The 18,304-nt window shown below is 42.0% G+C and overlaps 1 protein-coding gene across 1 annotated transcript in view; it reads left to right on the top strand.

The window, feature by feature from the left end:
* Positions 1–860: 860 nt before the first annotated feature.
* Positions 861–18,304, top strand: part of kif25 (kinesin family member 25) — a gene marked incomplete at both ends in the record, with an annotated part of 36,075 nt that continues 18,631 nt past the window's right edge. The window contains 5 exon segments of the mRNA XM_084314300.1: positions 861–929; positions 2,653–2,718; positions 6,138–6,260; positions 9,488–9,629; positions 17,975–18,078. Of these exon segments, the coding sequence (XP_084170426.1) occupies positions 861–929; positions 2,653–2,718; positions 6,138–6,260; positions 9,488–9,629; positions 17,975–18,078 (504 nt within the window).

Raw genomic sequence — 18,304 nt, 5'->3', positions numbered from 1 at the left:
CAAAAATTATACATCCGAAGGGGAAGAAACTGTACATTGGAGGGGGGGGGGGGGGGATTTTGACATTTACCGGGGCCCGTTTCTAATTGCAGCCACCCCGTAGCCCGTAGGTGCTCTTTGAGAGTGGTTTTGAAGGAGGGTAGGGATTCATGCACATTCCTTTACGGCTGTGGGTAGGGATATGTCACTTTAGTAGAACATGTCAAGTTTCAGCTGTTTTACCTTTATGTCAGTTTATCTACAAGTAAGCTATAGTGACCTATCTTCTACTGTATCTATCTATTGATTGATTGATTGAATTTTTTTTAACAGATTGCAGAATGGGTACAATACAGTACGGCTCAATACACACATCTATCTGTCTGTCTGTATCTATCTATTTATCCATCTATCTATAAAATGCTGATGACCCCATGCGATCTAGCAGAGCAGCACTAGAATGTAACAACAGGCTAATATCATAAAAGCGCAAACTTGTCATTTAGCAAATGTAGAAGGTAGCTATATACAATTAGGCTTGCAGAGTTTATCAGTGGGCTGATGGTTGCAGGACAGAATAATCTACTCAGGCCTATCTCTTATTCCTACTTATATGTCTATGCCCCCCCCCCCCCCCCCCGAGAACTTGTGCTGCTGCTGCTGTTGTTGTTAATTCTTGATACGAATCAGAGTTTCCTTTTCATGTGACAACACAACGGGACGACTGCTGCGCACCGATGACTTGTTGAGAGACGGAGCTCTAATCAGATTATCTGATTTGCGAGAAGGTTGGCTGATCCTTCGGGGGGAGAAGGGCGACCAGCCTATACCCCTTTCTCTCGTCTCAGATTATTAACTTTTCTTAATAATAAAAAAAAGAAATGCCTCTCTTCATCAGGCGAGACCAGATATTTGCCCATCAAGTGCATCTGCTGGAACACAAACTTCGGGTAAGTGCTCCTTTAACGTGCGGTCGACTCTCTCTATCGCAGTGATCTAAATCATCTAAGATAAGATAGACAGACAGATAGACAATATAAGATAAGATCTTTGTCTCGGACACATGTCTGCTGTATGAATATAATGTACAAACATAAAGCCTATATATGTACATAGACATAGGTTTATTCTGTATTTTATTTTAATTTATCCTTTACTTAACCAGGGTAATCATGTTGACATTTCCACCTCTTCAGGTGAACCCTCATGGCCAAGAAGGCAGTACACCGATAGTTTCACAGATATACAACAACATAAAACAAGATTGTAAAATCAAGTACCATGTACCTCTTATCTTGTGTCGTCATGTTTGTTTATGTGTTTGTTTAAAAAAATTATAAAAAAATAAAATACAAAGTACCATGTACTATGTTTACGTATACGTTTACCTGTTAAACGTATATATATGTTAAACGTATATGTTTACCTGTACCCCCCCCCCCCCCCCTATGCTGCTATGATGCCTGAATTTCCCCAAGGGGATCAATAAAGGAATATCTTATCTTATCTTATCTAAAGAGGAGAGAAAATGTCTTCAAATGTCAATGACAATGTTAAAAACACGAGGACCTATCTGTCTGTCTGTCTGTCTGTGTATCTATCTATTTATTTATCTATCTATCTATCTATCTATCTATCTATCTATCTATCTATCTATCTATCTATCTATCTGTCTGTCTGTCTGTCTGTCGGTCTGTCTGTGTATCTATCTATCTATCTATCTATCTATCTATCTATCTATCTATCTATCTATCTATCTATCTATCTATCTATCTCTCTCTCTCTCTCTCTCTCTCTCTCTCTCTCTCTCTCTCTCTCTCTCTCTCTCTCTCTCTCTCTCTCTCTCTCTCTCTCTCTCTCTCTCTCTCTCTCTCTCTCTCTCTCTCTATATATATATATATATATATATATATATATATATATATATATATTAGGGCTGGGACTTTATCGCATTAATTTAGATTAATTAACTACAGAAAGAATTAAAAGTAAAAAAAAAAATGATGCATTTAATCGCATGATGATTTTTCTTTGTGTAAGAATGTTACCTTTCAAAGGAGACCAGACTCATGCATGTGCTATACGTATAAAGTATAATAAATTGCAAATTACTTTTTTTCTTTGTCTGGTTTGTTCATAAAACAAAATAAAATAAGAGAAATTGAGATCAATCAAGATCTTTTTTATTTATTTTTTTCAATTGTCAACTGTTCTGGAATGTACTTGAAAGTACTGCGTTTTACTTTTACCTCGAAAGTGCTTGAGTTTACAAAAGGTCCTTTGCGCTATACTGTATTATTCCTACAATTGCATTGATCTGTTGGTCTGTAGTAGCTAATACAGGATTTTGCTGCTTAAACGTATGTGTAATGTATATTCATTGATTCACTCGTATACCAAAATGTATTTGAATTGAAATATTTAGCTTTTCGCATCAAATATTGATATGTGATTAATTAACTAGAAAGTCTCAAAATAAAATTGTAATCGAGTCCCACCACTAATATATATCTTTCTATTTCTATCTCTCTCTCTCTCTTCTATCTATACAAGATTATGTTGAATGATGTAGATCATTGAGTTAATTTGAGTTAATGATGATAATCTAGCCTTCTAAACATGCTTCATATCCTTTACCGAGGACCTTATTTTATACAAACTGCACATTCCCAGAGCAAAGAGGAGCGCATACTGGAGCTGGAGACTGAAAATGCCATTCTTCATCTGAGGCTTGCTGAGGTGAGTACATCACCAGGCTACTATCATTTAGGGATGGGCAGTAGTTATTCCGATACTCCACTATTTAAAATGACGTAGGTGTTTTGACTATAGCTGATGGTTTCATTTCATGTTGACTGCATTGATTCAGCCTGCTGATTTATCTGTTCAATACATTGGATTTGGGTTCCTTATTTACCGGTATTTTTTATAATAAATCACAACATTTGTAATTATGATGATTTGTTTATTGAAGGTGAGGATCGCAGAAGCCCTTTAGGATACATTATCATAAAAATTAAAGTTTTACATAATACTTGATATATGTGTAACGGATGGTACCGTGAGGCGCAGTCATGATGGACTTCAGATGTTGTGAAGTGACTGTGGCGAGTAGCGGTGCTGTGGGTTAAACTCACTCTCACCCTTAAAAGACACATAGACACGTTGCAAAGCAGTGAGTTCACCTCTTGGTATAGCGGTCTGTGCAGTCGACCCGTGGTGCGGCAGATCGACCCGGTTCGAAACTCCCTCGGGGCATCGAAGTTTAAGGTGACGATATGACAACCGTTACATATGCATAAAAAAACTGAAAAAGCTAATCCAAGGCACTCTTCAAAAAGTACAATTTTAATAAAAGGCTAGTTCATAATGGAACAATAAAAAAAACATGTTTCAGCCTCACACAGTCTTCATCAGAGCCTTGGACCAACGAGCACCTTCACACAGCTCTGCTTCACACAGCTCACCTTCACACAGCTCTGCTTCAACAGCGTTTGAATGCCGTAGCCCTCCTCTGCACTTCATATAATAATAATAATAATAATGTCTTGAATTTATATAGCGCCTTTCACGTACACTGTAAAACATTTATGTTTTTTCACAGGAAATTCACTATATTATTTTACAGATTACTTTTGTTTTTCTACTTTAAGTGTAAATGCCATAAAAATACAGTAAATTACCTTTTATCAAAATATTAATTATTTGATTTTACTGTAATTTGACAGTAAGTATTTGGCAACCATTGATGCCAGACATTTGCAGTTTTCTTGCAGCTTTTTTTCTTACAGTGTACCCAAGGCGCTTTACAAAAAAGGGGGAAGGGGAGAGGATAACGGTGACCTAAACTAAGAAACAAAATACAAAAAGAGAACAGAACTAACACCACCCATCCCTACTATCATTGTGTATTCTGCCCTGGCCCAGGCTCTCTACCCTGTCTCATCCACACAGACTGGGTTCTAACAGATGGACATGCTTAGGGTGTCTGTCTGCAAGGCCAGGTGCCAGCAGACAGAGGGTGTCTGTTTATTTCACCTGCCTGCCCACCTAAGAAGTGGGTTAAATCCAACTTGGCAGTGTAAATAGTCCAGTATAGAGCAGTGTTTCTCAACTGGTGGGCCGCGACCCAAAAGTGGGTCGCGGGGCCAGTTTTAGTGGGTCGCGGATGTGTGAAAAAAAGAAAAGAAAACGTAACAATTATTTTTAATCTTTTTTTTGTTTTTGCACTACCTATCTTTGTGAAAGTGGCTTCTCAGCTCTGGTCCAGCTGAAGACAAAGCAGAGGAACAGATTGGAAATTGAGCATGACCTCAGAGTTGCTTTGTCTACCATCACCCCAGACTTTGAGACTCTTGTCAGGAGCAAACAACATCCCCAGTTATCCCATTAGTTCCCTGGGATGTTAAGCTAAGAAGTCTGCTAAGAAGGATATATTATTTATTATTATTTTATTTCATTGTGTTTTTAGCCCTAGTTGCACTTTTGTTGCAACCCCAGTTATCCCATTAGTTCCCCCAAACGTAGGTCTGTTATGTTAAGCTAAGAAGTCTGCTAAGAAGCATATATTATTTATTATTATTTTATTTCATTGGGTTTTTAGCCCTAGTTGCACTTTTGTTGCACTTTTTTGTGTTTATTTCGTGTTTTTAACAGTACATGAAAGATTGTGTATTACTGCAAAAAAAAGTGAAATAAATCAGTGGTTAAAAAATGTGGGTCGCGACTTAATGACTAAGGAAAATGTTGGGTCCCGAGGCGAGACCAGTTGAGAACCACTGGTATAGAGGATGTAGAGCCGGCACACTATGCTTTAACAAACCTTTATTAATAAGCACCGGGCACCGTTTCAACCCGCCCTGGGTCTTCATGAGCTCTTCATCAGATCTCCATGATGTGCATAGTGTGTGGGTTCCACACCGGTTCTTACGTTGGCTTTTCATATCAACCACCAACACAGACGAAGGTGATGTACATAACTATACTTTAAATAGCGAGCATCACACGCAGTAGGATAAAAGGTTGCTATATTGTATATATACATTTTTTCCCTTTGTCATTGATAGTTAAACCTGGGACAAGATAATTTTTAACTGTCAACTATCCAATCCAATCCAATCTATACTATATATTAAGAACTATATGTCAACTATATATTAACCATATGTAAACTATATATTAACTGTATATTAACTCTATGTCAACTACTGTATATATTAACTATATGTCAACTATATATTGACTATATGTCAACTATTAACTATATATTAAATAATATATATAGTTGACATATTATGTCAACTATATATCTCAGTCAGCCAAACCTCCCCAATGTGCTGCATGAGCTATTGGTTCTCTCCTATGAACTATGAGTACCAGGGCTGACCCTTAGAAGCAAATCCATCACCTCCCGCTAGGGGCCCCTGGTAATAGAAAATGGGTGGAAAGGGGGGGGGTCTTAATAAATGGATAGGAAGATCTTTAATTGTCTTCATTTGTTGGCGGCTGGGTGGCGTAGCGGAGATAGCGCTCGTCACCAATGCAAGAGACTCCGGTATCGAATCCCAGTCTCAGGTTTGCCTTCGACCTGGGCCGGCCGTCGTACTGGCTCATTTGGCAGAGTCAGCGGGTGGAAAGTCGATGGGTGGGGATTGGACGTTGTGGACAGCGACTCCTACAGGTCGGTTGGGTGACGCCTGCACAGCAGAGACGGGAAGTATCGGGGGCAGCGTGAGCCTCCGACGCGTTACTCCTCGCCACTGAGAGTCCGCGCTGTCTGGTGAAAAGATGCGACAGGCTGCCTCCTCGTGTACCGGAGGGGACACGTGATGCAAGGCTTCTATCCTCACTACAACCGACCAGTGGGGGGGCATAGTCTAGCAACGTTCAAGACAGGGGAGGGGAGAATTGGCAATACGAAATTGGGATGGGAGAAAAATAGAAAATGAGGAGAAAAAGTGGATCAAAAAAAGAATTGTCTTCATTTGTTGACACTGTGTCAAAGCTAACGGTTGAGTTAAAAACCATGTGAGGTGTTTGAGTCAAGAGAATAGAAGGGGGCCAATCAATCAATTATTGCTTAGGGCCCTGAAAAAGGCATGGGGCGGCCCTGCTGAACATGCCACCAGCATACTGATGTTGTTGCTCTGTGTGTCCAGTGTCTGGGGAGACTGAGGAGGGTCCGTGAGGAGGAGACCGATGCCCACAAACACCAGCAGCAACTGAGGAACACGCAGGAAATCACCCAGGCAGCCCTGAGCAACCTCCTGTCTGAAGTCCAGGTACAACAACAACAAGAGACATGCCTGGAGCCACTTACACATGCTCATTAATGCCAGGGATAAACACCTACATGAACCCAGTTCACTCAGTAGAGTGTACCCGCCTTTATATCAGTGAAATAGAGTTTACTCACCTTTCTTTATATCTGTCAAATAGAGTTTACCCACCTTTACATTTGTGAGATAGTGTACTCACCTTGAATCTATGTGAAATAGAGTGTACCCACCTTTATATCTGTGAAATAGTTTACCCACATTTATATCTGTCAAATAGAGTTTACTCACCTTTACATTTGTGAGATAGTTTACTCACTTTTATATCTGTGAAATAGAGTTTACTCACCTTTATATCTGTGAAATAGAGTTTACTCACCTTTATATCTGTCAAATAGAGTTTACTCACCTTTATATCTGTCAAATAGAGTTTACCCACCTTTACATTTGTGAGATAGTTTACCCACCTTTATATCTGTGAAATAGAGTGTACTGTACCAAAGTTCAACCCAAGTTCAAGTTTGTTTATTAATTAACACGCCTTTATATCTGAGAAATAGAGTTTACTCACCTTTATATCTGAGAAATAGAGTTTACTCACCTTTATATATGTGAAATAGGGTGTACCCACCTTTATATATGTGAAATAGGGTGTACCCACCTTTATGAAATAGGGTGTACCCACCTTTATATATGTGAAATAGGGTGTACCCACCTTTATATATGTGAAATAGGGTGTACCCACCTTTATATATGTGAAATAGGGTGTACCCACCTTTATGAAATAGGGTGTACCCACCTTTATATATGTGAAATAAACCTCTCCATAAAACAGGGACACGTCCCCAAGGACTTCAAAATTGCAAGAGTGACCCCTCTGCACAAAAAAGGCAGTAAATTAGACCCAGGCAACTACCGCCCTGTTTCTATCCTTACCTCCATCTCGAAAGTCATGGAAAAAATTGTATACGAACAGGTCGAAAAATACCTTGCGGAAAAAAATCTAATCTACGAATTCCAATCTGGCTTCAGAACATCCCACTCCACTGACACATGCCTTCTCTATTTAAACGACCACATCAAACAAGAGGTGGACGCGGGCAAATACTGCGGCATGGTCATGCTGGACCTACAAAAGGCCTTCGACACTGTCAATCACACCATTCTGATTGACAAGCTAAAAGCAATTGGTTTTGATAGTCTATCAGTGAGCTGGATGCAATCCTACCTGGAGGGGAGAGAGCAGATGGTGGAGGTAAACGGTACCCTATCCCCCCCCCTCACAGTAAACTGTGGTGTTCCACAAGGAAGCATACTAGGTCCGCTACTGTTCCTAATTTATGCAAATGACATGTCGTCAGCTTGTGACTGCAACTTGTTCCTGTTTGCGGACGACTCAGCCCTGCTGGTCTCTGACAAGAACAAGTTACAGGTTGAAAAAACCCTCAGCTCAGAACTAGGCAAAATCTGCATATGGCTCGCTGATAACAAACTATCATTACACATGGGCAAAACAGAGTCCATTCTCTTCGGTTCAAATAACAAACTCAGCAAGACCGACGGCTTCTCAGTTACAGTGGGTGACAATATTGTCACAAGGAAAGAAGATATTACCTACCTGGGTTCCATCCTAGAGGCAAATATTTCCTGTGACAAAATGGCATCCAATGTAATAAAAAAAGTCAACCAACGAACACGATTCTTGTACCGGATCTCCTCACTGGTAAACAAGAATACCCTGAAGACTCTAGCAGGAGCACTCATTCAAGGGTACTACGACTATGCTTGCACCTCATGGTACCAAAGCACCTCAAAGGCGCTAAAAACTAAATTACAAACATCTCAAAACAAACTGGTCAGACTACTGCTTGACCTTACTCCTAGAACCCACCTCACCCCTGCCCACTTTGACAACCTAGGATGGCTTAGAGTAGACGACAGAGTACAGCAACTTGCAATGGGCCTGGTCTACAAGATACACTACACGACCAAGGTACCCATGTACATGACAAAATACTTCCCAAAGGTCAGTGAATACCACGATCACAACACCAGAGGGAGCTCCACAAATCATGTTAAACCCAGATTCGGCTCAAACAAGGGACTAAACACGTTTCGCAATTATGCCACATCAATGTGGAACGCCCTACCCAAAGCTGTAAAGGAATGTGAATCACTACCCACTTTCAAAAACACTCTCAAAAAACACCTAAGGGAGACTGCAACTCGAAACTGGCCCCTGTAAATGTCCGAACACAACCCCCTCCAATGTACAGTAAATTACCAAGTATGGTCTTGTCAATAATCCAATGTACAGTGTTGTTTGTACAGTTGTACAGTGTCCCCCACCCACCCCTCCTACCCAACCCCCCCCCCCCACTCCTACCCAACCCCCCCCCCCCCCAACCACCTCCAATGTACAGTCCCCCCCCACCCCCACCTACCCAATCCAATGTACAGTTTCTACGCCTAATGTATATACTCTTTTCTTTCTGGACTCTTTTTGTATCACAAACAGTACTGTAATTGCAAATCTGGTATGTCATAAATGTATAGATGTAGCAGTACTGTCTATCTGTATGTCATGTATGTCATATATGTTACGATGAATTGAAAATGGGGGACCCTGATGTAAACAAGACGAAAGTCTTTCTCTGGTCTGCATCCCCTTAACAATTGTATGTATTGAGCTGTACTGTACTGTACCCATTCTGCAATCTGTTAATAAAGCTTTCATTCATTCATTCATTCAGTACCCACCTTTATATATGTGAAATAGGGTGTATCCACCTTTATATATGTGAAATAGGGTGTACCCACCTTTATGAAATAGGGTGTACCCACCTTTATGAAATAGGGTGTACCCACCTTTATATCTGTGAAATAGGGTGTACCCACCTTTATATCTGTGAAATAGGGTGTACCCACCTTTTCAAGCTGATAAGTATCTTTATGATTTAAATGAGATTATACTGTAGCACAATAAGAATCATCAGATCGATGCAAGTTATACAATAGGTTATGAAATCGGGTCTCCTTTAGGAAATAAAGCAACATATTACTATTCTGAACAAAGAACAAAACGCTTCTTTTTTTGTATATTGGTGATTATTGGCGTTACTGTGATCATCGACTGGACTAGCACACCTTTTATTTTTTTTAATACACCATATTTCCTCAGATTATTACATATCGTAGCATTAAGTCACTGTCATCTCCCCATGTGACTGCAGGCCTTGAAGCAGGATCTGAGGGAGGTGTTTGCGGTGTACGTGGGCTTCGCCACAGATCTGGAGGACCAGAGCAAGCAGCTCCTGGAGAAGGTGGATCAAACCAGCTCGGCCCTGATGGGTTACCGTGGGGATGACGTGCAGAGTGAGTACCTGGTCGGATGGAACCAAAAACAACAACAACAAAAAAAAACACAACATGCAGGCAAAGGGTTAACCACCTCAAACAAAACCACACCACAACATGCAGGCAAAGGGTTAACCACCTCCAACACAATACTACACCACGACATGCAGGCAAAGGGTTAACCACCTCCAAAACAAAGCCACACCACAAAATGCAGGCAAAGGGTTAACCACCCCCAACACAAAACCACACCACGACATGCAGGCAAAGGGTTAACCACCTCCAAAACAAAGCCACACCACAAAATGCAGATAAAGGGTTAACCACCTCCAAAACAAAACCACACCACAAAATGCAGGTAAAGGGTTAACCACCTCCAAAACAAAACCACACCACAAAATGCAGGTAAAGGGTTAACCACCTCCAAAACAAAACCACACCACAAAATGCAGGTAAAGGGTTAACCACCTCCAAAACAAAACCACACCACAAAATGCAGGTAAAGGGTTAACCGCCTCCAAAACAAAACCACACCACAAAATGCAGGTAAAGGGTTAACCACCTCGTTGAAAGCGCTGACGAACAGGCTCCAGCATGTGGAAATATACTGGCTTTTTCCAAGAAACAAAACAGTGCCAAGTGATAGCAAAGTGCTGGAGAACAATGGTTTTGTGTTAGAAATAGGAAACCCTACCGCCTGCATGTTGTGGTGTGGATCAAAACCTTTTGGTTTCAAGATCCTGTTTGCTTTCTGGTTCACTCTGAACCTGACCCGAACTGTGACCACAGGACTCCGTAAATAAGCTGATAGCTTTGTACCCACTACAAGTATTTAATACAACTCAATGTCCAAAAATCCAAACGATCCCTTTAACCACATAACGTGCACCGGGACGTATACGGCGGAACGCACGATAGTCATGGTACTTTGCAAGCGGCTAGCGGCTCGGGGCTGCATTTATCGCTGAACATATATATTACCGCGTTCGAAAGATCCATTTGTTGCCGTTCGACCAAATCCGTGCCTCGGTTCTCGAGTGACACGACGATATGTCAGGCGAGCGTCTTTTTACGCACAGCGCGTCAGATGACCACCCCCCGGACTCGAGACGCTCCAGAACTGCCAATCATCCGCTGATGGCGGCAATTATTTGTCAGCGTTGTAGCCAATGAGTGTACCTTTCCACTCATGCGGGGTGCGAATAAGGGATCTAGGTGAAAGTTGACAAGCGAATCAGACTTCAGAACAAACGGCGGTGGATGAGGAAATGGATTTGAGAGCTTTCTTTTTTTTATGCCGGTTATACTCGGACGTCTCTAAAAGACCCATTTCTGAACGTATTTTTTATTTTTATTTTTTTTTATCTTTCTTCCCCTCCTTTTTCCCGATTTTTCTCCCATCCCACCCTTCCTGGTTGTTGCATACTTTCCCCTACTGTTGGTCCGGGAGACCGGAGACTGTCACATGCTTTCCTCCGACGCATGTGCAGCCTGGGGCAGGCCAACCTGGCCGCGCAGGTTCTCACCGGGGAGAGTGTAGCGTGTGGGAGGCCACACTATCTCTCCTCAGTTCCAACCCTCGCTGAGCAGGCGCCCCGACCGAACTGTAGGGGTCGCTGTCCACAACGCCCAGGACCCACCCTTCAGCTTTCCCACCCCCTGATACAGCCAATTGTATCAGTGTGAGAGGCCAGCCAAGCTGATAGCAACGCCGGGAGCTGGATTCGAACAGGCGAATCCTAGTGTCTCCCGGTGTTGGTGACGAACGTAATCTCCATGCGCCACCTGCCCCCCCCCCCCTGAACGTATCTTTAAAAAATGTCGACCTATACTACATAAGACTTCAGGCTATGGAACCGCAGTGTTTTCCAGCTTATACCTCCATGCTGGAATATTGGAATATGGAATCTTGCAACCACTACAGAAAAATGTGAGTACACAAGTTCAAGTACAACTCAAGTTCAGACCTCTGTTACTCTATTTCATTAGCACTAAAAGTGATTTACCCTTTTGCATTAGTAACATCAGAATGTTATCTTTCAAAAGAGACCAGGCTCATGCATGTGCTATGAGTATAAAGTATAAAGCTAAGCTTTGCAAAGAATTTATGCAGTCCTCAAGTTCAAGTTAAAGTAAAGAAAAATTGCAGAGGACTTCCGGTTTTGAGATGTGTGGGTAGTGGACCAGTGTCAGAGCTCCCGGTCAAAAAACATCGAAAAAGGGAAGTAAAACTAACTAAAACAAAAGAAAAAGTGACGATTCAAGGATATAAGAGAAAAGGAAGGATGAACACAAGTCAAGTCAAGTCAAGAGTTTTATTTGTCACGGCATACAAGTATACAATGAAATGCGGGTGGTCTTGCCCGCATTGCCCACGAGAAAGAGAGAGAAAAAAAGGACCCCAGAAGAAGTACAAACAACGGAGGAAAGATCTCGGCACGAGGAAATGGCGGAGGAGGTAGATCAGGCAAGCATGACGCAGGGAGACAGAGAAGTGGAGCCTGTGGAACCCGCCTGGATAGCGAAGATGCAAGCGAACATACAAGCAAGCATACAAGCTAGTGTACAAGCTGCTAACCAAGAGCTACGAGCTAGCATACAAGAGCTACGAGATAGCATGCAAGCTAACGTGGTGAGTAACCAAAAGGTTATCCAAGAGCTACACGCTAACATGCAAGCTAACGCAAAGGATATCCAAGCTATACAAACTAGCATACAAGCTAGCGTGCAAGCTAACACGCAGGACATGCAAGATAGCGCGTTGACTAGCCAACAGGCTAACGCAACAGCTAACCAAGAGCTACAAACTAGCATACAAGCTATCCAGGCGAACATCGATGGACTCAGGGAAGAGTTGAAGAAAGGACAGGACGAGCTCAGAGAGGAAATGAATAAGGGACTCGAGGCAATGGATGGAAAACTGCAGGAACAAGAGAAAGACATAAAGATGTTGGAAGGAAGGACGGCTGAAACCGAGGAATGGACTACAGATATACAAGATATTCTAAAGGAGACGCTCGAACAACAGAACATATTGAGAGACATTTTTTTTTTTATCCACTTTTTCTCCCATTTTTCTATATTTTCTCCCATCCCAATTTCGTATCATCCAATTCAACCCTCCCCTGTCACGGACGCTGTTTCCTGCCTCCCACAAGCCGGCTGCAATGTGGACTAAGTCATACATAGCACAAGTCCCCTCCGGTACTTGAGGTAACAGCAGTCGCATCTTTTCACCTGCGCAGCTCGATCTCTCAGTGGCGAGGAGTAACGCGTGGGAGGCTCACGCTGCCCCCGACACTTCCTGATTCTACTGCGCAGGCGCACCAACCGACCTGTAGGAGTCGCTGTCCACAATGCCCGATCCCCACCCATCAGTTTCCCACCCCCTAATACGGCCAATGTGTATTAGTACGGACGACCAGCTAAACTGAAAGCAAATGTGGAGCGCTGGGCTCGAACTGACGAGCCCAGCGTCTCCAGCATTTTGTGGCGAGCGCCTTGCCCACTACGCCACGTAGCCGCCCCATATTGAGAGAAAAGTTAATGGACTTGGAGGGGAGGTCGAGGAGAAACAACATACGAATATGGGGACTGAAAGAAGGGATGGAAGGAGACTCTATGATCAAATATGTAAAATCATACGAAGGAAGGAAGGGAAGGGTGATATCAGCACTATATCAGGCAATAATGGACAGTAAGGGAAATACAACATTGTTTATAAAAGAAGTGGGAGAAAGAGTTAGAAATAGAGTTAACAGAGGAGGAATGGTATAACACATGTAAGACACAACAATCAACCACAGGATCAAGGATATGGAGGGAGTTTGGGTGGAAAAACATAATTAGATTCTTTATAACACCAGAAATACAGGGCAATTACACACCAGCAAAGAAACCATGTTGGAGGGAGTGTGGACAAGAAATAGCGAACCACACACACATATTCTGGAGATGTCAGAAAATAACGAACTACTGGGAAGAGATAGGAGAGATAATAAATGAAATAATAGGATACGAAATACCCCAGGAAGGCCAAGTGTTGTATCTGGGGAACCTATCACAGGAAGGAATTCAAGGGGAAGACTAAGATACTAATAGTGGCAGCCAAAAAAGCTTTAACTAAACTGTGGCACAGGGTAGAAGTGCAGACGAAGGAACAATGGATAGAGATAGTAGAGGGGATACAGGAAATGGAGAGAATCACACATCTGCTGAGGCTGCAAGAAGAGAAGTTTGAATCGAAATGGGAAAAGTGGGAAGAATATAGGAGGGGAAGGAACGACATCACAGGGGATTGAAAAGGATACAAGGAAATGATGAAAAATGTAAATAAAGGATGCAAATATAGAATGGACCGAAGGACCCATGCCACACTTTCTTTTCTCTCCGTTTTATTTTTATTTCTTGTTGATGAGTCTTTATAATTTTGTATGCTGAAATGTATTGTCTATGTATGTTGTTGAAAAAAATGAAAATAAAAACTTAAGTAAAAAAAAATATATATATATATAATTGCCACTTTTCTGTGTGCCTGTTGACCAAAATTGGTCAGTGTCATAATAAAACCTTTACCACTGAGCGACAAGTCAGGTCTCCATTGGAAAATAGATTTTGAATCTCAATGGGTCTTTGTCCTTTGGTCCTGGTAAAATAAAGGCTAAATGAAAAATAAATAGAAAATACAAAAGTCTCATAAGTAGCATTGTCTCGATCCTGGTACTGAACCTCTTCTGTGAGAATGTTGGCTGTTTCTCATCCTCCAGATGATCTGCCCATTTAGTTTTTACACAACTGACACACACACACACACACCATCTCCTAGTTGTTCTACACTGGAGCTTTTCATCCCTTAGTTCCGCTCTGCTTGGGCCAATGGTATATTTTTAATATTCTTTCTTTTCCTGTTCATTCTTACATTTCCCATACTTCTACCTCCATTTCTCTGTTAGTCTCTCACTGCTGTTCTCTATTCATCTGTTAGTTTATCACAGCTTTTCTCTGTTAGTCTATCACTGCTTTTCTCTGTTAGTCTCTCACTGAATTTCTCTGTTAGTCTGTTAGTCTATCACTGCTTTTCTCTGTTAGTCTCTCACTGCATTTCTCTGTTAGTCTATCACTGCTTTTCTCTCTTAGTCTCTCACTGCATTTCTCTGTTAGTCTGTTAGTCTATCACTGCTTTTCTCTGTTAGTCTCTCACTGCATTTCTCTGTTAGTCCATCACAGATTTTCTCTGTTAGTCTATCACTGCTTTTCTCTGTTAGTCTGTTAGACTATCACTGCTTTTCTCTGTTAGTCTATCACCTCTTTTCTCTGTTAGACTATCACTGCTTTTCTCTGTTAGTCTATCACCTCTTTTCTCTGTTAGTCTGTTAGTCTATCATAGCTTTTCTCTGTTAGTCTATCACAGCTTTTCTCTGTTGGTCTGTTAGTTTATCACAGCTTTTCTCTGTTAGTCCATCACAGCTTTTCTCGGTTATTCTGTTAGACTATCACTGCTGTGTCACTCACACATCCATTCCTCTGTCTCTCTCATTCTCAATCTCTCTCTCTCTCCATTCTGAAGTGATCGCCTCGCTATGGCTCAATTAGCGTTGCTGTGGTGATAATCCTCTCCCATGCCGTCCTCACCCGCCCCTCCACACTCCGCCGCTCATAAGACTTGGTCAGCAAGGTTTGACAAGGTTGTTGGGCGACCCACCCGCCACCATTGTGTCACCTGGTCGCCATGGTGACGAGGGCTCCGTCTGTTGGTTGAAACCGACCGGGTCACATGGTCTGGCTGTCACTCAGCCTGGTCTGTGGGAAAGCCCCCTGGTCCACGAGAGCTGACCCTGCTGCATTAGTCTCGCATGGCCAGACTTATCTCCCCGTTTCTTTAAAGTTTAAAGGATAAGGCTGGTGTAGCTTGACATGATATTCTTATGTCAACATAGTCTACGAAAATACCAAAACATACTTTATAATGCATATCATCTTACATATAAGTATGGTCCATCTAGCCAACATTGGATGTAGGTCACAGGGAAGAAAATGTTAAAACAATTGTTGTGTAGAACATGAGCATCATAGAATAGAATAGAAATACTTTATTCATCCTGAGGGAAATTTGGCACTACAGATTGCTCACAATAAACATTTAGGTAGTCAAAAACAAAAGTCACGAATAAGAATAAAAAATAATATTATGAATAATATGAATAAAATACGGTCCGGGATATACATTTTCTATGTTATGTGTATACATTCTAATATAAAAGATACAGTCAAGATATACAGTAAGTGTACAGTGTTGATTTAAGAGTAAAGTAAAAGTCCAGGAAGATTTGATAGTACTGTCACCCTGTGCTCAGTGGTGATCATAGTTTTTCCTGGACGTGAGTGTAATTATGCTGTTCTGTTACTACTGTACAGCAATACGTCCATAGAGCTTGAAGTACATTTTGTAATAACTAAACACATCATGTTATTTTGATATAAATGGTAAAATGGTAAATGGTGCATTTATATAGCACTTTTTATCCGAACCGGGAACCTTCCGATTACCAGACGACTGCTCTACCTCCTGAGCCACAAAGATATGTATTTGCAAACTGTATTTGATGATTTTAGCGGACAATGGGAACATTATGGCTTCCTGGTTCAGAGCTCCTGAGGTTAGGAGAGATTTTGAGAGTAGAAGGAATGCATTTCAGGTTTTGGTCTTTTCGTAGGCTATGTTGACAATAAGAAATAAAATCAAATTCCTCCTCATCCTTTAACTTTGTTTCAGCACAGTGCAACCTTCACGATGGGACCCCCCCTCTTATACTGTACTTTAACTATGTGCTCACGCTAGTTTATGGCACAAGGGATTAATAACATCATACCGTCTGCTATGGTTTGGTAGAGGTCAGTGTGAACGACGCCGGGGTCAAATACCGTGGGGTTTCTTTCTGCAAAAATCCTTCACCCATATGACCTTGACTTGGTAAAGGAGAACAAATATTATATATTTCTATTCTATCCGTTCTATGAGTAGATACAGTGCTATTTCCACTTATTTTCTATACTATTCTACTGTCTGTATCCTATTCTATTCATTCATGATCGATACTGTATCCATTCCAAGATGAGAAATTCCTGATAGTGCCCTACTCTTCCCACCTGGCTGAGCCTCTATTCTATTCTATCCATGATCCATGATGTATCCACTGTATTCATGCCAAGACCTCTTGAATGGCTCAGGGCGCTTAGGTGTGAATGTTTTTGTGCCAGGTGTGCGTGCGTGCGTGTGTGTGTGTGTGTGTGCAGCTGACTGGTGGCAGCAGGTCGCAGCTGAATGCTGGAGCGCACCATTCTTAACACCTGAGCAAACACCCGTCGTAACTGCCGCCGTTAACGTAGTAATGTGCAACATGTACTTGTGGGGCCGGTCTTCCGAAGAGAAGAGCCAAACAATTAGCTAAATACTGCTCAGTGTCAGCAATTATTGGCAGCCGGGCAATTTGGAGAAGACGCTGCTATCTGTACCCATGAGCTGTGTGTTGATTGTCAGGTTCATCATCCGTGTGAGTCTGTAACTTTGATTGCCACTGTGGCACGGTTGTATTCGAATAATCCCACAATGTACAAGCGCACTGTTAATATTTGTGTCCTTTAAACCTTGTTTTTATGTGGACATAAATAAAATATTCTAAATGTGTGTGTGTGTGTGTGTGTGTGTGTGTGTGTGTGTGTGTGTGTGTGTGTGTGTGTGTGTGTGTGTGTGTGTGTGTGTGTGTGTGTGTGTGTGTGTGTGTGTGTGTGTGTGTGTTTGTGCGCGCTAAGTGGGATTGGGAGCTTGGTCTGAGTTCAAAAGGTTCAAAAGGGACAGGAGACAGAGACGACCATATCAGATGTTTGTTTACTCCATTATAGCATGAGGACAAAAGCATAAAAAAGCACTTATCAACTAACAAAGCTTTGGTCGACTAAGACCAAACTGACCGATTAATCGACCCTGACCTTAACCAAACCCTAACCCCACCCTAACCTTAACACTAAAATACTGCCCTACAAAGACAAACCACAGTAACAAAGTTACTGCTAGTTGCCTTTTGTAGGGCAGACGCTTATCGAACTAAATCAGGACATCAAATATGTCCTCAGTTCTACCGTACAGTTCTACCATTCGATCACGCACAAATGTCCTGATTCCGTGGTGTATATTCTCAAAATGGTCCTGATTTACATTTTTTATAAACGTGTCCACACACACACACACACACACACACACACACACTCCTTTTTTAGGTTCAGATATCCCTCTTAAAACTACACAGTAAGGCTTTTACATTGAGTTGATTCTCCCCTAAATCAGTCTTCCTCTGTCTTCCTCCCAGGTCTGCAGGCTCGCGTGGAGGCCCTAGAGCGCTCTCTGGAGGACGAGAAGGAGAGGTGCAAGACAGAGAGGCTGAGGCGGAGAGAACTTCACAACACATTGGTGGTAAGACCTGGGCCCCGTTCCATGTACCGGGATAACCGAGTTAGCCGGATAAAGTTATCCGGCTAACTCGGTTAGCCTGACTTTCCGATTTCATGTACCTGGATTTTCCAAATCACCATGACAACATATCCAAAAGTTTGAGCCTGGTCGAAAGCAGAGTTCAAGTTCAAGTTAGCCTGAACTATCGCCACGCCCCCGCAAAGAAGTGACAGCCCGTTTCCTGAAA

This window comes from Notolepis coatsorum (genome assembly GCF_963971535.1).
Source record: "Notolepis coatsorum genome assembly, chromosome: 5".
Classification (NCBI taxonomy): domain Eukaryota; kingdom Metazoa; phylum Chordata; class Actinopteri; order Aulopiformes; family Paralepididae; genus Notolepis; species Notolepis coatsorum.
The sequence above is the reverse complement of the archived record's forward strand: the minus strand, read 5'-3'. Positions and strand labels throughout refer to the sequence as shown.